Source organism: Oncorhynchus nerka, linkage group LG14, assembly GCF_034236695.1.
Source record: "Oncorhynchus nerka isolate Pitt River linkage group LG14, Oner_Uvic_2.0, whole genome shotgun sequence".
NCBI lineage: Eukaryota > Metazoa > Chordata > Actinopteri > Salmoniformes > Salmonidae > Oncorhynchus > Oncorhynchus nerka.
Genome location: NC_088409.1, coordinates 26,296,607 through 26,320,274, shown reverse-complemented (window position 1 = coordinate 26,320,274; position 23,668 = coordinate 26,296,607). Strand labels below are relative to the sequence as shown.

Sequence of the window (23,668 nt, the reverse complement as noted above, 5' to 3'; positions counted from 1 at the left end):
CATACTAAGACAATGAATTAATACACAAGAGCGCCCATTGAACCATTGCATTCATAATATACACATTAATATACTCATGTTAGCACAATATGTATGGCAGCGAATGGTAGAGTATATCACGATAGTTACATTCAGTAGTATGTGCAGAGTGCAAGCAGCAGTGCCAGAAACATGATGAAATGAGTTATGAAAGCTATGAGGAAAGCTATCATAACAGGAATGTATTTTGTAACAGACACATATTAACATACTGTATATGTACACACCACATTCACAACCATCGAAGAAAAGCCAGATTGCCAAAGTGATGATAGGTCAAATGTTGTTTTAGGCCAAAAGGTAGAAAAGTGCTCAGTTATCAATGAGTAACAACATCACATGAGTAATAACACAACCAAAATGCATTAGTAGATACTGTATGAGACACAGAGAAGATATTTGCCATCATTATGGAATACTAGCTACAATATAGTAGAAATAACTTTACAACCATGTATAACAACAACTAACCTGGCCAAAACCTACACAAGACTCCACAATCACAATACAGTATTACACCACTGAAATGTCATGATTTTTACACACTGTTGTTGTCACAATAAATACTATTACTCTAGGGTCGGTATATACTCTCATTTAACGGTAGACACCTTGTTGGGACAACTATTTTCAGGATGTTCCAAACAAATCTATGTTCCTAACAAATCATATATTGTCTTCTACTGTGATCATATACTTTAAGTTGATAAAATGACTAGAAATTCACATTCAGATCTAGTCTATGATAAATTCTATTCTATGATATATAGAATATATAGAAGTCTTCACACACAAAGCAAACACAGCTCACGTTAGATTGTTAGATCTATACATCATACTGAGGTCAATGTAGACTTTCCAAGTACTAGTTGAATGTCATTGTTCCATAGGGGTTGAATGGCTTTGCTCCATATATTACCTCTACCCGTATCTGATACATACATTTTTTATTTAACATTTATTTAACTAGGCAAGTCAGTTAAGAACAAATTCTTACTTACAATGACAGCCTACCGGGGAACAGTGGGTTAACGGCCTTGTTCAGGAGCAGAACGACAGATTTTTACCCTGTCAGCTCGGGGATTCGATCCAGCGACCTTTTGATTACTGGCCCAACACTCTAACCACTAGGCTACCTGCCGCCCCATGAGTTGGAGTACATCTTAGATTCTTCAATGTTCCTCCACACATTCTCTCAATCTAACTGTCTTGAAGAGACTGTTATCATGCTGTCAAATAATTCTACTATCATACTGGCCAAACCCAGAATCTATGTTTGATGTACTATTTGGAGATTTGAATACATTTTACTACTGAACTCCTCATTAGCATAGCTATGATAGGCCAGCCAGGCATCGGAAGCGTATACTGTATGTAGTCTGATGAGGCAGACAGAAGCCACAGATATGGGTGAGCCATTGGTGGGCCAGTGTTCTAGCTGAAGCAGTGTTCATGGAGAGACATGTCGTGCTGTTGAGTCTCTGTGACAGTTCAAGGTCAGGCTCCAGAGAAGTAAAGGCTAGGTTAGGATACACCAGGCAGAGAGACAGATAGGCTAGGTTAGGATACACCAGGCAGAGAGACAGATAGGCTGGGTTAGGATACACCAGGCAGAGAGACAGATAGGCTAGGTTAGGATACACCAGGCAGAGAGACAGATAGGCTAGGTTAGGATACACCAGGCAGAGAGACAGATAGGTTAGGTTAGGATACACCAGGCAGAGAGACAGATAGGCTAGGTTAGGATACACCAGGCAGAGAGACAGATAGGCTAGGTTAGGATACACCAGGCAGAGAGACAGGCTAGGTATACACCAGGCAGAGAGACAGATTGGGTTAGGATACACCAGGCAGAGAGACAGATAGGCTGGGTTAGGATACACCAGGCAGAGAGACAGATAGGCTAGGTTAGGATACACCAGGCAGAGAGACAGATAGGCTAGGTTAGGATACACCAGGCAGAGAGACAGATAGGCTGGGTTAGGATACACCAGGCAGAGAGACAGATAGGCTAGGTTAGGATACACCAGGCAGAGAGACAGATAGGCTAGGTTAGGATACACCAGGCAGAGAGACAGATAGGCTAGGTTAGGATACACCAGGCAGAGAGACAGATAGGCTAGGTTAGGATACACCAGGCAGAGAGACAGATAGGCTAGGTTAGGATACACCAGGCAGAGAGAGACAGGTTAGGATACACCAGGCAGAGAGACAGATAGGCTAGGTTAGGATACATCAGGCAGAGAGACAGATAGGCTGGGTTAGGATACACCAGGCAGAGAGACAGATAGGCTAGGTTAGGATACACCAGGCAGAGAGACAGATAGGCTAGGATACACCAGGCAGAGAGACAGATAGGATACACCAGGCAGAGAGACAGATAGGCTAGGTTAGGATACACCAGGCAGAGAGACAGATAGGCTGGGTTAGGATACACCAGGCAGAGAGACAGATAGGCTAGGTTAGGATACACCAGGCAGAGAGACAGATAGGCTAGGTTAGGATACACCAGGCAGAGAGACAGATAGGCTAGGTTAGGATACACCAGGCAGAGAGACAGATAGGCTAGGTTAGGATACACCAGGCAGAGAGACAGATAGGCTGGGTTAGGATACACCAGGCAGAGAGACAGATAGGCTCGGTTAGGATACACCAGGCAGAGAGGATGTTTAGGTTCCCGTACTGCCCTCCCAAACCCACTGACCTCAGTACACATCAAGCCAAATCCTAATACCCTTTCACCCAAGTGAAGGACAATACGGGAAGTTTATTACTGAACATATTTGTTGGAATGTTTATCCTCTTAAATGCTAATACTATAAAGGTTTTTATTGTAATGTCAATCATTAAAAAGTGCCGTAAAAAATTGTCATTGATTAATTAATGATTACCTCTATGAGGTAAGTCACCTAAAAATAAATGTCATAAATTACTTGGGCATTGGTAAAAGATCATTACAAATTATCATTAATAACTTACAGTAATAAATACTTTAGGCAGTTTAAAAGAAAATGGCTGAAGGCACACACACACACACACACACACACACACACACACACACACACACACACACACACACACACACACACACACACACACACACACATACTGACACACAGTAAACATAAATCCTCTTTGACACGTACTCTCATGATGCCTGCATTATCATCCCCGACCCTATTCCCAACACACACTATACACACACCCGACACTAAGCTGCTATTTCATATGGAAGCTCCTTTCCATAACAGTGCATATCTCTAGTCCTGCACTTTAAAAGTCCAATTCAACCTCAAATGGATAAAAAAAAGTTTTGTTTTGAACTTAAACTACATTACAGTATCTATGCACAAGGGGCTTGTCTAACCCTGTAACCCTGTTCTCTAACTGTTCCACTATCTACGGATTCGCTGACGATCCCTTCTTCTCCTTCTCTTCCGTCGGAAACTCAACCATTGGAACTTTCTCCGTTGTCGGGGAGACAGGCAGGGTGACCATACCCTCTGGAGGAGGAGATTGGGCTCCCGCAGTGCCGGCAAATCCTTTGGCAATGTCGTCAAAGGTCCGCCCCTTGGTCTCCGGGACTTTGAAGTAGGTGAAGACGATGAAGAATATGAGGAAGATCATGAAGATGATGAAGACGTAAGGACCACACAGCTCCTGTAAAGGAGAGAGAGAGAGGAGGTTAGAGAGTAACACAATCTAAGCTGTAAAGTTTGTCTGATGTTTTGGTCTTATAATGGTGCCAATCCAATTCATTCAGCTTTGAAGCCTGCAGATTTATCTTGATACATATACATATGTGTCTGTAGTACGAGGGGTAGGATGAGGAAGAAGAACCAACCTCCAGTTTGGGGAAGCCCAGCCCGACCAGGAAGTTGGCGGTCCAGTTGGAGCAGCCGGCGACGGCCATAGCTGCAGGCCGAGGCCCCTGGGAGAACAACTCAGCAACTATGAACCATGGGATAGGACCCGGACCCATCTCAAAACTGGCCACGAAGGCAAACACCGCCACGATGGCCAGGTAGCTCAGAGACGGGTTGGTCTTCTACTCAGAGAGGAGGGAGGGAATGGAGGGATCAAACATGTTTGTTTTAGTTTTTTTCTCACCTTTATTTAACCAGGTAGGCCAGTTGAGAACAAGTTCTCATTTACAACTGCAACTTGTCCAAGATAAAGCAAAGTAGTGCGACAAAAAAAATAACACAGAGTTATACATGGGATAAACAAACGTACAGTCAATAACACACTAGAAAAATCTTTATACAGTCTGTGCCAATGAAGTAAGGAGGTAATGCAATAAATAGGCCAATAGTGGCGAAGTCATGACATTTTAGCAATTTACACTGGAGTGATAGATGTGTAGGTGAGGATGTGAGGGTAGAAATACTGGTGTGCAAAAGAGTAGAAAAACAAAAACAAATATGGGGATGAGTTAGGTAGTTGGTTGGATGGGCTATTTACAGATGAGCTATGTACAGCTGCAGCGATCGGTAAGCTGCTCTGACAGCTGATGCTTAAAGTTAGTGAGGGAGATATGAGTCTCCAAATTCAGTGATTTTCATTGGCAGCAGAGAACTGGAAGGAAAGGAAGCCAAAGGAGGTGTTGGCTTTGGGCATAACCAGTGAAATAAACCTGCTGGAGCGTGTGCTACCGGTGGGTGTTGCTATGGTGACAAGTGAGCTGAGATAAGGCGGAGCTTTACCTAGCAAGGACTTATAGATGACCTGGAGCCAGTGGGTTTGACGACGAATATGTAGCTAGGACCAGCCAACGAGAGCAGACAGGTCGCAGTGGTGGGTAGTATATGGGGCTTTGGTGACAAAACGGATGACACTGTGATAGACTGCATCCAATTTGTTGAGTAGAGTGTCGGAGGCTATTTTGTAAATGACATCGTCGAAGTCAAGGATCGGCAGGAGTCAGTTTTACGAGGGTATGTTTGGCAGCATGAGTGAAGGAGGCTTTGTTGCGAAATAGGAAGCCGATTCTAGATTTAACTTTGGATTGGAGACGCTTAATGTGAGTCTGGAAGGAAAGTTTACAGTCTAGCCAGACACCTAGGTATTTATAGTTGTCCACATATTCTAAGTCAGAACCGTCCAGAGTAGTGATGCTAGTCGGGCGGGCGGATACAGGCAGTGATCGGTTGAAGAGCATGCATTTAGTTTTACTAGCATTTAACAACAGTTGGAGGCCACGGAAGGAGTGTTGTATGGCGTTGAAGCTCATTTGGAGGTTTGTTAACACAGTGTCGAAAGAAGGGCCAGATGTATACAGAATGGTGTCGTCTGCGTAGAGGTGGATCAAAGAATCACCAGCAGCAAGAGTGGCATCATTGATATATACAGAGAAAAGAGTCGGCCTGAGAATTTAACCCTGCGGCACCCCCATAGAGACCACCAGAGGTCCGGACAACAGGCCTTCCAATTTGACACACTGAACTCTACCTGAGAAGTAGTTAGTGAACCAGGCGAGGCAGTCATTAAAGGCTGTTGAGTCTGCCGATAAGAATACAGTGATTGACAGAATCGAAAGCCTTGGCCAGGTCAATGAAGACGGCTGCACAGTACTGTCTTTTATCGATGGCGGTTATGATGTCGTTTAGGACCTTGAGCGTGGCTGAGGTGCACCTATGACCAGTTCGGAAACCAGATTGCATAGCGGACAAGGTACGGTGGGATTCGAAATGGTCGGTGATATGTTTGTTCACTTGGCTTCCGAAGACTTTAGAAGGGCAGGATGGATATAGGTCTGTAACAGTTTGGGTCTAGAGTGTCTCCCCCTTTGAAGAGGGGGATGACTGCGGCCGCTTTCCAATCTTTAGGAATCTCAGACGATACGAAAGAGAGGTTGAACAGGCTAGTAATAGGGGTTGTAACAATGGCGGCGGATAATTTTTAATGTTAAGCAGTGGAATTAAATCCAATCAAGGATATTTATGGTGTGACAAGAATAGTTATTGTCGGGTTCTTGACATTTGAAATGATGGACAGCCAAGATTCAAACTCACCACCAATGAGAGGGAGATGGTCATGAGCAGAGCACTGACAGCCATTCCAGCCAATCCGATAAGGTGCAGGGTCCTTCGTCCTGCCCTCTCCACCAGAAAGAGCTGTGAATCAAACAAGGAAGTGCTTAGAATGTGTCCAAGGGTATTACATTTCATATTGTAATCTGGTCTAAGGTAGTGCACTATCAAACTGTACTATTTCTGTATTATTATACTTGACCAGATATGTGTTAAAATACTTACAGACACCACTGTGAATAGAGTGTTGACCACCCCAGCTCCTATAGTGGCGTAGATGGGCTGGGTCACCCCGGCAGTGTCAAATATACCTGTCGAATAGTAGAATACCTGAGGAGGAAGTAGGAGAGAGGGAGAGGAAGTTGATTATTGATTCATAACCAATATGAGGATATGTATCTAGTTAACTCTAGTTGTTGTCGACCCATGTTTACTCCTACAGACAGAGAGGGCTGTTGTTTCAGTGTGTTCTGTGGCCATCTGGGTTTGATTGATGCTGTATTTATAATTGTTTTATGTAACTTTTATTTAAGAAGGGAGTCATGCTGAGACCACAGTCTCTTTAGCAGATGAGCCCTGCATGAACACCAATAAACAACAGTTTTACTATACATATCTATATACACACCAATAAACAACAGTTTTACCATACATATCTATATACACATCAATACACAACAGTTTTACTATACATATCTATATACACATCAATAAACAACAGTTTCACTATACACATCTATATACACATCAATAAACAACCATTATATATAGTGTATCTATATACACATCAATAAACAACAGTTTCACTATACATATCTATATACACATCAATAAACAACAGTTTCACTATACACATCTATGTACACATCAATAAACAACAGTTTCACTATACATATCTATATACACATCAATAAACAACAGTTTTACTATACACATCTATGTACACATCAATAAACAACAGTTTCACTATACATATCTATATACACATCAATAAACAACAGTTTTACTATACACATCTATGTACACATCAATAAACAACAGTTTCACTATACATATCTATATACACATCAATAAACAACAATTTTGCTATACATATCTATAAACACATCAAACACAAAACACAAAACACGAAAAGCAAAACACAATCATATGAAACATACACATTGTTCAGTAAAAGAGCCCTCTAACAGCCGTCTGAATTAGTCATTGCATTGACCTTTAACCTGGGTCTGTCTGAATCTGGATAAACTTGGCTAACGCTAACTCAGACTGACAGCCAGGTTAACTGACCTTATCAACAGACAATCTCCATTAGATCTTAGGGTGATCATCCCGCTAGTCATGTTATTATGCTACATCCATTCCACTTAATAAAACGCTTCCTTCCTCAGCCTCTGGGCTGAAGAGGAGGTGGTGCCTTGACAGTCTCTGTATGTTGGCATCTCTTCACTGAATCATTTAGTTTCAGTATTCTAACGTTGAACTGTGACTTCTGTAGAACTGTGAGAGTTGCAACATTACACGTCCTACTACATATGCCTATACGCAATAACTTGATCTGGAAAGGCTCATTGAGAACTTATTCTTTTGAAATCTGTGGTTATGCTTCTCTTTCCTCATCTCCTTTCCTTCATTACTAATTTATAAAAGGGCTGGATAGGTTTCCACCATATTGCTTCCACCTGTCATGTATTGCTAGATCAGGGGTCATGGATTAAGAGAAGGAAAAACTCTCTGTCCTTCTTAAAGGCTTTTTTTCCCTAATGTTTTTCCTAGTTTGATAATGTAGTATGGAATAACTCCTGGCCCTAATTATGTTGCATTGTGGGAGTTGTAGTCTACTCACCGCGTTGATGCCAGAGAGCTGCTGGGAGAGCTGCAGGATGATGGCGATGATGATTGGCTGACGGTAGGCTGGCGAGCGGAAGAGTTCTGGAATAGTGACCTTCTTCTCCATGCCCATCTTCATCCCTTCTTCCTTCATCTCCTGGATGTCATCACTTACGTCCTCACAGCCACGCAGACGCACCAGGGCTGAAGGGAGGGCGAGATATTTTTTTTAAATACTAGGTACTTTCTGATACTAATGAATCCCAAATAAACAACAGAGTATTTGTCATGTAATTACTTTTACACCACATTGTTTCTAAGTAAACAGTCAAATAAAAAAGTTACCTAAATGAGTGCTGTGCAATATGATCTGTAAAATCTCCTTTATTTAATATGATCAGTAACACCTCCTATGTGTAATATGATCTGTAAAATCTCCTTTATTTAATATGATCAGTAACACCTCCTATGTGTAATATGATCAGTAACATCTCCTATGTGTAATATGATCAGTAACATCTCCTATGTGTAATATGATCAGTAACATCTCCTATGTGTAATATGATCAGTAACATCTCCTTTATTTAATATAATCAGTAACATCTCCTTTATTTAATATGATCAGTAACATCTCCTATGTGTAATATGATCAGTAACATCTCCTATGTGTAATATGATCAGTAACATCTATGTGTAATATGATCAGTAACATCTCCTTTATTTAATATGATCAGTAACATCTCCTTTATTTAATATGATCAGTAACATCTCCTTTATTTAATATGATCAGTAACATCTCCTTTATTTAATATGATCAGTAACATCTCCTTTATTTAATATGATCAGTAACATCTCCTTTATTTAATATGATCAGTAACATCTCCTATTTAATATGATCAGTAACATCTCCTTTATTTAATATGATCAGTAACATCTCCTTTATTTAATATGATCAGTAACATCTCCTTTATTTAATATAATCAGTAACATCTCCTTTATTTAATATGATCAGTCACATCTCCTTTATTTAATATGATCAGTAACATCTCCTATGTGTAATATGATCAGTAACATCTCCTATGTGTAATATGATCAGTAACATCTCCTTTATTTAATATGATCAGTAACATCTCCTTTATTTAATATGATCAATAACATATCCTATGTGTAATATGATCAGTAACATCTCCTACGTTTAATATGATCAATAACATATCCTATGAGTAATATGATCAATAACATATCCTATGTGTAATATGATCAGTAACATCTCCTATGTGTAATATGATCAGTAACATCTCCATTATTTAATATGATCAGTAACATCTCCTTTATTTAATATGATCAATAACATATCCTATGAGTAATATGATCAATAACATATCCTATGTGTAATATGATCAGTAACATCTCCTATGTGTAATATGATCAGTAACATCTCCTATGTGTAATATGACTCAGTAACATCTCCTATGATCAGTAACATCTCCTATGTGTAATATGATCAGTAACATCTCCTTTATTTAATATGATCAATAACACATCCTATGTGTAATATGATCAGTAACATCTCCTATGTGTAATATGATCAGTAACATATCCTATGTGTAATATGATCAGTAACATATCCTATGTGTAATATGATCAGTAACATCTCCTTTATTTAATATGATCAGTAACATATCCTATGTGTAATATGATCAGTAACATATCCTATGTGTAATATGATCAGTAACATCTCCTATGTGTAATATGATCAGTAACATCTCCTTTATTTAATATGATCAGTAACATATCCTATGTGTAATATGATCAGTAACATCTCCTATGTGTAATATGATCAGTAACATCTCCTATGTGTAATATGATCAGTAACATCTCCTTTATTTAATATGATCAATAACATATCCAATGTGTAATATGATCAGTAACATCTCCTATGTGTAATATGATCAGTAACATCTCATATGTGTAATATGATCAGTAACATCTCATATGTGTAATATGATCAGTAACATCTCATATGTGTAATATGATCAGTAACATCTGCTATGTGTAATAAACTCAGCAAAAAAATAAATGTCCTCTCACTGTCAACTGTGTATATTTTCAGCAAACTTAACATGTGTAAATATTTGTATGAACATAACAAGATTCAAGAACTGAGACATAAACTGAACAAGTTCCACAGACATGTGACTAACAGAAATGGAATAATGTGTCCCTGAACAAAGGTGGGGGGATAACAGTTAGTATCTGGTACTGCAGTGCAGTGTGAGATATTACCCCACTCTTCCACCAAGGCACCTTCCCAGTCATTTCTGGGGGGAATGCCCCTAGTCCTCATCGTCCGATCCAACAGGTCCCAGACGTACTCAATGGTATTGAGATCCGGGCTCTTCGCTGGCCATGGCAGAACACTGACATTCCTGTCTGTCTGGTGGCATTGTCATGTTGGAGGGTCATGTCAGGGTGAGCCTACAGGAAGGGTACCACATGAGGGAGCAGGATGTCTTCCCTGTAACACACAGCGTTGTCATGTTGGAGGGTCATGTCAGGGTGAGCCTACAGGAAGGGTACCACATGAGGGAGCAGGATGTCTTCCCTGTAACACACAGCGTTGTCATGTTGGAGGGTCATGTCAGGATGAGCCTGCAGGAAGGGTACCACATGAGGGAGGAGGATGTCTTCCCTGTAACACACAGCGTTGTCATGCTGGAGGGTCATGTCAGGATGAGCCTGAAGGAAGGGTACCACGAGGGAGAAGGATGTCTTCCCTGTAACACACAGCGTTGTCATGCTGGAGGGTCATGTCAGGATGAGCCTGAAGGAAGGGTACCACGAGGGAGAAGGATGTCTTCCCTCTAACGCACAGCGTTCAGATTGCCTGCAATGACAACAAGCTCAGTCCGATGGTGCTGTGACACATCGCCCCAGACCATGACGGACTCTCCACCTCCAAATCGATCTCGCTCCAGAGTACAGGCCTCGGTGTAACACTCATTCCTTCGATGATAAACGCGAATCCGACCATCACCCCATGTGAGACAAAACCACGACTTGTCAGTGAAGAGCACTTTTTGCCAGTCCTGTCTGGTCCAGCGACGGTGGGTTTGTGCCCATAGGCAACGTTGGTGCCGGTGATGTCTAGTGAGGACCTGCCTTACATACAACAGGCCTACAGGCCCTCAGTCCAGCCTCTCTCAGCCTATTGAGGACAGTCTGAGCACTGATGGAGGGATTGTGAGTTCCTGGTGTAACTCGGGCAGTTGTTGTTGCCATCCTGTACTTGTCCCGCAGGTGTGATGTTCGGATGTATTGATCCTGTACTGGTGTTGTTACACGTGGTCTGCCACTGCGAGGACTAACAGCTGTCCGTCCTGTCTCCCTGTAGCGCTGTCTTAGGCGTCTCACAGTACGGACATTGCAATTTATTGCCCTGGCCACATCTGCAGTCCTCATGCCTCCTTGCAGCATGCCTAAGGCACGTTCACACAGATGAGCAGGGACCCTGGGCATCTTTCTTTTGGTGTTCTTCAGAGTCAGTAGAAAGGCCTCTTTAGTGTCCTAGGTTTTCATAACTGTGACCTTAATTGCCTACCGTCTGTAAGCTGTTAGTGTCTTAATGACCGTGCATGTTCATTAATTGTTTATGGTTCATTGAACAAGCATGGGAAACAGTGTTTAAACCCTTGACAATGATTTTTACGAATTATCTTTGAAAGACAGGGTCCTGAAAAAGGGATGTTTATGATCAGTAACATCTCCTATGTGTAAAATGATAAGTAACATCTATGTGTAATATGATCAGTAACATCTCCTTTATTTAATATGATCAGTAACATCTCCTATGTGTAATATGATCAGTAGCATCTCCTATGTGTAATATGATCAGTAACATCTCCTATGTGTAAAATGATAAGTAACATCTATGTGTAATATGATCAGTAACATCTCCTTTATTTAATATGATCAGTAACATCTCCTATGTGTAATATGATCAGTAACATCTCCTATGTGTAATATGATCAGTAACATCTCCTATGTGTAATATGATCAGTAACATCTCCTTTATTTAATATGATCAGTAACATCTCCTATGTGTAATATGATCAGTAACATCTCCTATGTGTAATATGATCAGTAACATCTCCTATGAGTAATATGATCAGTAACATCTCCTATGTGTAATATGATCAGTAACATCTCCTATGTGTAATATGATCAGTAACATGTCTCCTCTCCCTGACCTTTGCGAGCCTCCTCCTCCTGGTTTAGGCTGATGAGGAGGTAGCGGGGGCTCTCTGGGCAGAAGGGCAACATGATGCACTGCACCACAGCAGGGATGGCCGTCAGGGACAGCAGGAGGGGCCACAGGGAGTCTGACCCCAGCAAAAACTCCAGACCAAAGACCTACAGAGCAGAGAGAGGGACAACAGGATGGCCAGGGTTAAAGCTTAAGGTAGTATAAAAAGTAATGCTCAAACTAAAACAGATTTAACTGACTTGATTGTACAGAAAAAGGAGATCGGTCAATTACATTCAGTGAAATGAACAGCATTTAAATCAGTTGACCTCAATAACATTAAGTTCAATTAATTACAATAAACTCAGTAGAGTTTGAACCAAAATAACCTAAATGAAAGTGAACCAGTGCCTGGTCCTCTCTGTGGTACCTGTGCCACCAGGATGCCAATGACCACTCCCAGCTGGTGGAGGGTGCCGAAGGCCCCCCTGAGGTGCGTGGGGGCCAGCTCTCCCACATACATGGGCGTCAGTCCCGTACACAGGCCACAGAACACGCCAATGACCAGCCTGCCAATGATGACCATCTCAAAGGACTTACACAGGCTGGACAGACCCATCAGAGTTCCACCCAGAAGGGCCAGCACATTGGCCAGGAGCATGGACTTCCGCCTGGGGAGAGGGAGAGAGAGAGAGGAGGATAGGAAAAGGGGAAAGAAAAGAAAGAAAGTGGGAGGAAAAAGGTGTGATGTTAGAAAGATGGAGTGAAGCCATTTAGTCCAGTGCCCTGCCAGAGACCATGAATGGCCTGCTAAATAAAGAGTGATGAAGTGAGGTGAGATGAGGTCAGGTTAGGAGTAGAGGTTGACCGATTAATTGGAATGGCCGATTAATTAGGGCTGATTTCAAGTTTTCCTAACAATCGGTAATCGTCATTTTTGGACACCGATTATGGCCGATTACGTTGTACTCAGCGAGGAGACTGCGTGGCAGGCTGACTACCTGTTATGCGAGTGCAGCAAGGAGCCAAGGTAAGGTGCTAGCTAGCATAAAACTTATCTTATAAAAAACAATCAATCTTAACATAATCAGTAGTTAACTACACATGGTTGATGATATTACTAGTTTATCTAGATTGTTCTGCATTGCATATAATCGATGCGGTGCCTGTTAATTTATCATTGAATCATAGCCTACTTCGCCAAACGGGTGATTTAACAAGCGCATTCGCGAAAAAAGCACTGTCATTGCACCAATGTGTACCTAACCATAAACATCAATGCCTTTCTTAAAATCAATACACACAAGTATATATTTTTAAACCTGCACATTTAGTTAATATTGCTGGCTAACATGAATTTCTTTTAACTAGGGAAATTGTGTCACTTCTCTTGCATTCTGTGCAAGCAGAGTCAGGGTATTTGCAGCAGTTTGGGCCGCCTGGCTCGTTGCGAACTGTGTGAAGACCATTTTTTCCTAACTAATTAATTTGCCAGAATTGTACATAATTATGAAATAATATTGAAAGTTGTGCAATGTAACAGCAATATTTACACTTAGGGATGCCACTCGTTAGATAAAATACGTAACGGTTCCGTATTTCACTGAAAGAATAAACGTTTTGTTTTCAAAATTATAGTTTCCGGAATTGACCATATTAATGATCTAAGGCTCGGGTTTCTGTGTGTTATTATATTATAATTTAGTCATGATTTGATAGAGCAGTCTTACTGAGTGGGGGTAGGCAGCAGCAGGCTCGTAAGCATTTATTCAAACAGCACTTTCCTGCATTTGCCAGCAGCTCTTCGCTGTGCCTCAAGCATTGCGCTGTTTATTCCGTATTGTTGTAATTGTCATTATTACAAATATATATATAAAAATCGGATGATTAATCGGTATCGGCTTTTTTTGGTCCTCCAATATTCGGTATCGGTATCGGAGTTGAAAAATCATAATCGGTCGACCTCTAGTTAGGAGGTAAGACCGCAATGAACATTACAGCCTCAATTAACATTACAGCACAGAATCGACTAAAGGCCCTTGGCTCATCTTTGAGAGCAAATATTTACAAGCCGCCCAACTCTCATTGTGGTGCTGGGAATAAAATAAATAAAACAGTACAAAGTCATTACAGATACAAAACCACTTCCACACACACATTTACTGTACATCTGCATTTCTTTGTATCTTTAGTCCTTAACTCACCTCCCAAACCTGTCCACCATGACCCCCACAGACAAGGACCCAACCATGCCCCCCACACTGAAGATGGCCACAGCGAAGCTCCAAACCATGGTGTTAGTCCCAGAGGAGAAGGGTTCTCCATAACGATCCATAGACACATTCTGGAAGAACCGTCGCAGTTTCTGAGAGTGGAGATGACAGAACCTTAGAACCTTCAGAGGTTAAAGGGTGGGAATATCACTGAGGATTTGGACAAGTGGTCTAAAATCCTAGTCCTGGAGATGTACAGAGGGTGCAGGCATTTGTTCCAGCCCTGTTCCAGCCCTGACTGTTATAGTCAATACAGATGAGTACTGCCACTGACTGCCCACAAGGGGGAAACAAAGTTGAAAACAACAGCACATCCATCCATCCATCTGTGTGTGTGTGTGTGTGTGCGTGTGCGTGTGCGTGTGCGTGTGCGTGTGCGTGTGTGTGTGTGTGTGTGTGTGTGTGTGTGTGTGTGCCAACTAGTATGACACAACGCTAAGTTGATTATAAAAGGAGGTATCAATCCTTTTTGAACTAATAATACATTAATAATGATGACCATTATGACCACTCCCGTATTACACACACACACACACACACACACACACACACACACACACACACACACACACACACACACACACACACACACACACACACACCTGCTCAGGGGCATTGATGACTCCAGTGTTGTATCCGAACTGCAGGGAGCCGATGACGGCTGTAGTGATGCAGTAGAGGAGGTAACAGGTCACTCCCTTCTTTTTCTGGGGATGGAGGAGAGATAGAGGGAGGAAGAGAGAGGGGGAGTGAAAATGGGGAGAGAGAGGGAGTGATGGAGGGAGAGGGGTGTTAAAATAATAGAGAGAGAGAAACAGATAACAAGAAAGTGACAGAGAAAAGGATAGAGAGAGAGAGAGAGAGAGAGAGAGAGAGAGAGAGAGAGAGAGAGAGAAACAGGAAATTAGATATCCACTGGTCTAATGCATATGGATGGAGATGTAGTGTACAATAATTCTGTCATTGTCATCATAGCCAGTATCATAGCCAGTGTCTTGGCCCACAAGGCGCTTGTTGTTCCCAGTGACAGTAGAACATACACAATGAAACAGTCTGTTTGTGATTGTTCTCCCTCTCTTTTGCTTTCTCTCTGAGCATCCACAAGCTGTCACTGTCTACACTGCCACGCTAGCCTCGGTGTTACAAAACAGTGGAAATGGAACCATGTTTCGCAATCCTGATCGACCCGGAGTCTTGAGGATGAACTGTGAGAAGAATAGAGACTCTATGCTACTATGGATTTATGCTACTTTATTTTACTGTTGAGGCCTATTGTATTGGGTTCGGCTGTTATACCAGTCCAATATGCGTTAAATATACGAATCCTAACTACTACTTAAACAAATACCAAGTGAATACATCTGGCATGAAGATGTTTTATTTTTAGCTGTGGGTTTTTGATGAATGATAGTCAGTTGTGACATTTAAAGCTGGGCAACATAGCAGCACCAAGCTGAGCAACATAGCAGCACCAAGCTGATTGGTTATAATGAAAGTCTGCTATACAAAGCCCTGGGCCACACCAGGGAAAGAAACCCTGTTTGATGTGGTCTCTTTTAAAGGACCAAAACCTACTCATCTCAAATACCACATGTCTTTTACAGAGAATGTAGGCTGTAGGAAAGTGACATAACAGTGTCAGTTATTATTACACAAAGGTAGGCTACTCTTTATGACACACACTATTACACATACAAGTAGATGGGCCGAAGACGAGACGTTTAAATTTGGTGTTCGAAGACCATTCATTTAACATAAAAAGAGAAATATGTATAAATATAATGTTAAATCACTCAACTCTTACCCTTCTCTTGACCTAGAAATATTTGTGTTGCAAACTATTCAATTAAGGGAGTTATTGAGCTCTAAAGTGTCAAAATGTCCTTCAGTGTAACTGTCCGTGTTAAAATTCTAATGACAAAAGTGTTTTTAAAATTTAGAAATTAATCCTAAAAATACAAATGAACACTCATGGCATAATTGTGTGTGTTTGCAACAATATATAGACTAATGGGCAACATACTGAATCTAAAAAATCAATAAAAAACTTGAATAACTTTTGTCTGGACTTTTGCTCTTCATCAATGTCATTCAGTATCACAAAGGTAAAAAGCCATTTTAAAAGGTAATCATGTGACAGTGTGTGACATCACAAAGAAGACCCATTGAAGACTCTCTATCAATGTGATGAGGTGAGTAAATCTCTGATGATTTCACCTTTTCAACCTCTAGTAACCTTTGTACCAAAAACGCATGTCCTTCAGTACAACACAGAAAACATACTTTTAATGTTATTATTTTATAAAAAGCTATATTAAACATGAAAAGTAAGGATAATATTTATAGGTCAAGGTCATTACTTTATATAGGTGGCCAAAGAACTGCCTGTTAAATATGTTTATGTATGAAATCCATCCTTCAGTATCACGCTTTTGTCCTTCAGCACAACAAAAGTTTAATGTTATACCACAATGTCACCCATTATGCTGAATGACAGTAGCTTTGTTATCCCATGTTTACAACATTTAATCATTTAATTTAATTCAGATTTAATTGTTGTATGAATACTGAATATTATAATTTAAAACTATTTTATGGCATTTTAAGGTATTTTCAAGGCACGTTATCTTTATACTGTAGATGCCGTTGTCTAATAAGGAGAAGGCTGCACGACACAGACAAAAGATTAACGCAGACCCAGTTACTAGGGAGAAAATACTAGCCAGAAGAAAAGCAAGATATTGTTTTCATGGTTTCATGCTACTGTCAGCAACAGAATAGGATATGATAGGATATAAAGCTGGGTGGATAACAATTAACATTAAGTTGCACTATTACACTCTAGTTCATGTTTTATTGCACTGCAGTCAAGGTATAACTGATGGATTATATTAGTTAATATAATATTACACACACATACAGGTTAGTCGAGGTAATATGTACATAATTGAGGTCAATGCAAATAGTCAGGGTAGCCATTTGATTAGCTGTTCAGCAGTCTTATGGCTTGGGGGTAGAAGCTGTTAAGAAGCCTTTTGGACCTAGACTTGGCGCTCTGGTATTGCTTGCCTTGCTGTAGCAGAGAGAACAGTCTATGACTAGGGTGGCAGGAGTCTTAGGCCATTTTTAGGGCCTTCCTCTGACACCGCCTGGTATAGAGGTCCTGGATGGCAGGAAGCTTGGCCCCAGTGATGTACTGGGCCGTACGCACTAACCACTGTAGTGCCATGCAGTCAGAGGCCGAGAAGTTGACATACCAGGCGGTGATGCAACCAGTCAATATGTTCTTGATGGTGCAGCTGTACAGTCTTGAATTTCAATTAATTGCAAAGTCCCTCTTTCCCATGCAAATGAACTGAATCTCCAAAAAACATGTCCACTGCATTTCAGCCCCGCCACAAACGGACCAGCTGAAATCATGTCAATGATTTGTTAACACAGGTGTGAGTGTTGACGAGGACAAGGCTGGAGATCTGATTCAGGCTGATTCAGTTTGAATAACTGACTGATATAGCTGCCAGTACGATTGCACCTAAATCAACCATTTATCAGATCATCAAGAACTTCAAGGAGAGCGGTTCAATTGTTGTGAAGAAGGCTTCAGGGTGCCCAAGAAAGTCCAGCAAGCGCCAGAACCATCTCCTTAAGTTGATTCAGCTGCGGGATCGGGGCACCACCAGTACAGAGCTTGCTCAGGAATGGCAGCAGGCAGGTGTGAGTGCATCTGCACGCACAGTGAGGCAAAGACTTTTGGAGGATGGCCTGGTGTCAAGAAGGACAGCAAAGAAGCCACTTCTCTCTAGGAAAAACATCAAAGACAGACTGATATTCTGCAAAAGGTACAGGGATTGGACTGCTGAGGACTGGGGTAAAGTAATTTTCTCGGATTAATCCCCTTTCAGATTGTTTGGGGCATCCGGAAAAAAGCTTGTCCGGAGAAGACAAGGTGAGCGCTACCATCAGTCCTGTGTCATGCCAACAGTAAAGCATTATGAGACAATTAATGTGTGGGGTTGCTTCTCAGCCAAGGGAGTGGGCTCACTCACAATTTTGCCTAAGAACACAGCCATGAATAAAGAATGGTACCAACACATCCTCCGAGAGCAACTTCTCCCAACCATCCACGAACAGTTTGGTGACGAACAATGCCTTTTCCAGCATGATGGAGCATCTTGCCATAAGGCAAAAGTGATAACTAAGTGACTTGGGGAACAAAACATCAATATTTTGGGTCCATGGCCAGGAAACTCCCCAGAGTTTTGGGTGGACAAACAAAAACCCACAAATTCTGACAAACTTCAAGCATTGATTATGCTTATCAGTCAGGGTGTGGATCAGAAGTTAATTAACAGCATGCCAGGGTGGATTGCAGGGGTCTTGAAAAAGAAGGGTCAACACGCAAATATTGACTCTTTGCATCAACTTCATGTAATTGTCAATAGAATATTTTGACACTTATGACACTTGTGAAATGCTTGTAATTATACTTCAGTACTCCATACATCTGACCAAAATGTCTAAAGACACTGAAGCAGCAAACTTTGTGGAAATTAATATTTGTGTCATTCTCAAAACTTTTGGCCACGACTGTAGAACTTTTTGAGGATCTGAGGACCCGTGCCAAATCTTTTCAGTCTCCTGAGGGGGAATAGGCGTTATTGTTGCTCTCTTCACGATTATCTTGGTGTGTTTGGACCATGATAGTTTGTTGGTGATGTGGACACCAAGCTCTCAACCTGCTCCACTACAGCCCTGTCTATGAGAATGCTCATCCCTCCTTTTCCTGTAGTCCATGATCATCTCCTTTGTCTTAATGTTTTGAGCTATAGGCTACGTGTGTACAGGAATGTAAAGGAAAACTGATCGTTACTTTATCATAAAGATCCTAATATACAGTACCAGTCAAAAGTTTGGACACACCTCCTCAATCATGGGTTTTTCTTTATTTTTGCTATTTTCTACATTGCAGAATAATAGTGAAGACGTCAAAACTATGAAATAACATATGGAATCATGTAGTAACCAAAAAACAAATCAAAATATATTTTATATTGTTCAAAGTAGCCACCCTTTGCCTTGATGACAGCTTTGCACACTCTTGACATTTTTTCAACCAGCTTCACCTGGACTGCTTTTCCAACAGTCTTGAAGGAGTTCCCACATTTGCAGAGCACTTTTTCGTGGCTTTTCTTTCACTCTGTGGTCCAACTCATCCCAAACCATCTCAATTGGGTTGAGGTCGGGTGATTGTGGAGGCCAGGTCATCTGATGCAGCACTCCATCACTCTCCTTCTTGGTCAAGTAGCCCTTACACAGCCTGGAGGTGTGTTGGGTCATACCATACCATTTTGCTATTTCCTTTTGCAATACATTCCTCCATTTTACTGTGATGCCTTAACGAGGGTCTTGAACCTCCCTATTTGTAACATTTCTCATTTCCCATCAGTGCTGTTAGTCAATATACACTAGAAATACAAAAGTATGTGGACACCCCTTCAAATTAGTATATTTGGCTATTTCAGCCACACTTGTTACTGACAGGTGTATAAAATCGAGCACACCGCCATGCAATCTCCATAGACCAACATTGGCAGTAGAATTGCCTTACTGAAGAGGACAGTGACATTCAACTTGGCACCGTCATAAGATGCCACCTTTCCAACTAGTCAGTTTGTCAAATTTCTGCTCTGCTAGAGCTGTCAACTGTAAGTGGTGTTATTGTGAAATGGAAACGTCTAGGAGCAACAAGGGCTCACCCGCAAAGTAGTTGGCAACACAAGCTCACAGAACGGGACCGCTGAGTGCTAAAGCTCCTAGAGTGTAAAAATGGTCTGTCCCTGGTTGCAAAACTCACTACCAAGTTCCAAACTGCATCTGGAAGCAAAGTCAGCACAATAACTGGTCGTCAGGAGCTTCATGAAAAGGGTTTCCATGGCGGAGCAGTCACACACAAGCCTAAGATCACCATGCGCAATGCCAAGTGTCAGCTGGGTTGGTGTAAAGCTCATAGCCATTGGACTCTGGAGCAGTGGAAACGTGTTCTCTGGAGTGATGAATCACGCTTCACCATCTGCCAGTCCATCAGATTAATCTGGGTTTGGCGCATGCCAGGAGAGTGCTACCTGCCCGTATGCATAGTGCAAACTGTAAAGTTTGGTGGAGGACGAATAATGATCTAGGCCTGTTTTCATGGTTCGGCTAGGTCCCTTAGTTCCAGTGAAGGGAAATCTTAACACTACAGCATACAAGGACATTCTAGATGATTCTGTGCTTCCAAATTTGTGGCAACAGTTTGGGGAAGGCCCTTTCCTGTTCAGCATGACAATGCCCCTGTGCACAAAGCGAGGTCCATACAGAAATGGTTTGTCGAGATTGGTGTGGAAGAACTTGACTGGCCTGCACAGAGGCCTGACCTCAACCCCATCGAACACATTTGGAATGAATTGGAACACTGACTGCGAGCCAGGCCTAATCGACCCAACATCAGTGCCCGAACTCACTAATGCTCTTGTGGCTGAATGGAAGTCCCCGCAGCAATGTTCCAACATCTAGTGGAGAGCCTTCCCAGAAGAGTGGAGGCTGTTCTAGCAGCAAAGGGGGGACCAACTCCATATTAATGCCCATGATTTTGGAATGAGATGTTCGACAAGCAGGTGTCCAAATACTTTTGGTCATGTAGTGTAACAACATGGACAGTAAGTGACATGCTATTGGCAAGAAGCTCAATTTCACATCAACGGTTGGTAGGAAAGTCTCATTGCCTAAAAGCCACAAAGAAGAGAAAGACAACCAACAGTGTGCAACCTGTTTCAAAAGACAAGCCATGTTGTAGTTAGGCAACCATATGAAGAAGCATCTGGTAACAATAAGCATCTAATCCATCTGTATTGTAGAGTGGTTTAAGAGTGTGATCATGACTAGGTTAGCAGTGTGTGTGTGTGTGTGGGGGGGGTCTGATGGCCAATCTAGGCCTCTAGGGCTTATAACTCTATCCCTCTGTCACACTATTACTATTGCTATTGCTCCCTCTATCATATGGCTCTTTCTACTCCTTTCTCTCACCTCACACATCATTTGCTATACCCACCTCCCTTACTACATTTCACTCTCTCTTCCCTCATTCTGTCTGTCTCTCCTAGTCCTACATGCAGGTACAGGCCAGAGAATAAAACAGACCCGCTCAAGTTCAGACACGCCACCTGTATCTGTAGCATCCGCCAATCCCCTTTCTCCTTCTCTATCCCCCCCCCTCTCTCTCTCCTCTCCCACTTCCCTTCCACCCCAGCCCCTGTTCTTCTACATGCCAGAGAGGAAAAGTAGTGCTTACCCGTCTCCTTGTAAATACCATTCTCTGACTGACTCATTAAAGGTAGGGAGACAAAGACAGGGAGGGGAAAAAACATTGCTCTACTCTTCCTCGGGAAACAGTGCTGGTGGATGAGGATTGTTTATGAAATAGTCACCGGAGATAAATGAATGTGTACTGTTCAAAGGGGTGGAGGAGAAGAGTAGTAGTATAAATACTGTTGCACAACTGGTGTGATGGTAGAGTAACTCATGTGGTTCAAATGGTGATGTATTTCAATTACATTGTTGTGTTTTGGAAGGAAACATTAAAAACTGTAATTGCAACAACAACAAAAAGAAGCAACATGAATAAATTAATAAAATCATATGATGTAATCAGCTCACCAGAGCCGAGTACCAGCACCTCAAAATTACTACTGCTTGAGTTCCTGCAACTTTTATAGAATATTATCGCAAAAGTATTGTGGAGTTCCTGCACCTAAATATAAATAGTACCAGCACCCAAAATGAGTACCAGCACCTATTTCAGTCCAAGTCAAGGACGGGAGAATACTAGATGTGAGAAGACAGACCTAAAGTGTTGCTTACCTTCCCAGCTTCCATATTCTCCATCTTGAATTATGTTTCACTGCCTGACTTCCTCATGAAAGATCAAATAACTCCAAGTTAAATACTTTGTTTGAGTTTCCCCTTCTAAAACTAGGCTCTCATTTGCAAGGTTAACAATGTAGGCAGTCCAAACAGCAGTTTGCAGAGGAACCACCTACGGAGAAAAATTAAAACAGAAGCATTAGAAGTGATGAACTAAAACACCTGAAACACATCAAGCCTAGCAGCTGCACAGACAGCAGAGTATATTCTACCTGTGGATGCACAAATTCAACCTCCACTGTACAGTAGACTATCTGGCTTGAGCAGCAAAATACATTATGATGTATTTTACGAAAGTGGTGATGATACACGTTTAATTTTCATGCATACATTACATTTCGTCCTATTCTATTCTATACACCACTAATTCTGATAGAGCGTCCTCCTGTTGACTACTATTGACTAAAGTCTATAAATAAATATATGTCTATAAATACATCCCTTCTCATTCTAAATGAACAAATACAAACGTTTGCTAACTTCACAATAGTAAAAGGATATAGGCTATTTTACCGTAATTCCTGTTTGGTTATCGTATCTCCCTTTAGTCCGTTATCTAGAACTGTATGCTTAGAAGAATGTCTAGCACTTGCTCCCCTCTCTCTCGTCACCGATTTATATACGATAGTTGCACAAGTCTGTCCGCACGTTTCCTAGCTTTGCCGACATCCTATGCGCCCTGGTAATCTCTGGTCATGCTTGCTCCTACACGTAAAAGCGCACGCTTTTTTTAACCAAATAATTGCGCTCGTGGGGCATTTGAGCCGTGAACAGCGCCTGGCAGGCAGTCTGATCCTGTCTGAGAGAACGTTCGAGGATAGTGTAGGCTGGTTGGGAGTTGTGCCACTGCCCATTCTCTCAAAATGTCGGCGCCTGTAGAAGACACGTTTTCGAGTTGAGCAAACCAATTATGAGATGGAGTTACATCGGGATGCCACTGGGCTGCTAACGAAGCCAGGACGAGAAAAATATTGGGACAGGTACACGGAAAGGTGGATTTCGAAGGAGGAATGGAGGAGGAAAAAGAGGAAGAAGAGGTCAAAGAGAATGTAGAAAGCAGAGGCTGAATTGGAATTTAATGAAGATGAAGATGGTGTGTAGAAGAAGTCTGGGGTCAAGTACAAACAGGGTGCGCTGTCCACCAGACCGAGTTCTGGAAGTGAACTGGAAGTGAATGAGGGAGATTTAAGTGAGGTGGAAGGTGTGGTGAGGATCTCGCAAGCTGAGCCTTGCATTGATGGACATGGTTATGATAAAGATGAGTTTTGCCCAGCGGGAGTTCAATTCTT

The 23,668-nt window shown here is 41.7% G+C and overlaps 1 protein-coding gene across 1 annotated transcript; it reads right to left on the bottom strand.

Annotated features, from left to right (window-relative positions):
• Positions 1–2,398: 2,398 nt before the first annotated feature.
• On the bottom strand, positions 2,399–23,100 carry LOC115140800 (solute carrier family 2, facilitated glucose transporter member 3-like). The gene is made up of 11 exons (XM_029679148.2): positions 22,893–23,100; positions 22,317–22,491; positions 15,023–15,127; positions 14,352–14,512; positions 12,578–12,818; positions 12,152–12,314; positions 7,918–8,105; positions 6,297–6,401; positions 6,054–6,155; positions 3,884–4,087; positions 2,399–3,699 (listed from the first exon to the last, which is right to left on the bottom strand). The coding sequence occupies exons 2-11, from the start codon at positions 22,338–22,340 to the stop codon at positions 3,439–3,441; spliced, it is 1,554 nt and encodes a 517-aa protein (XP_029535008.1). The 5' UTR covers positions 22,341–22,491; positions 22,893–23,100; the 3' UTR covers positions 2,399–3,438.
• Positions 23,101–23,668: the final 568 nt, after the last annotated feature.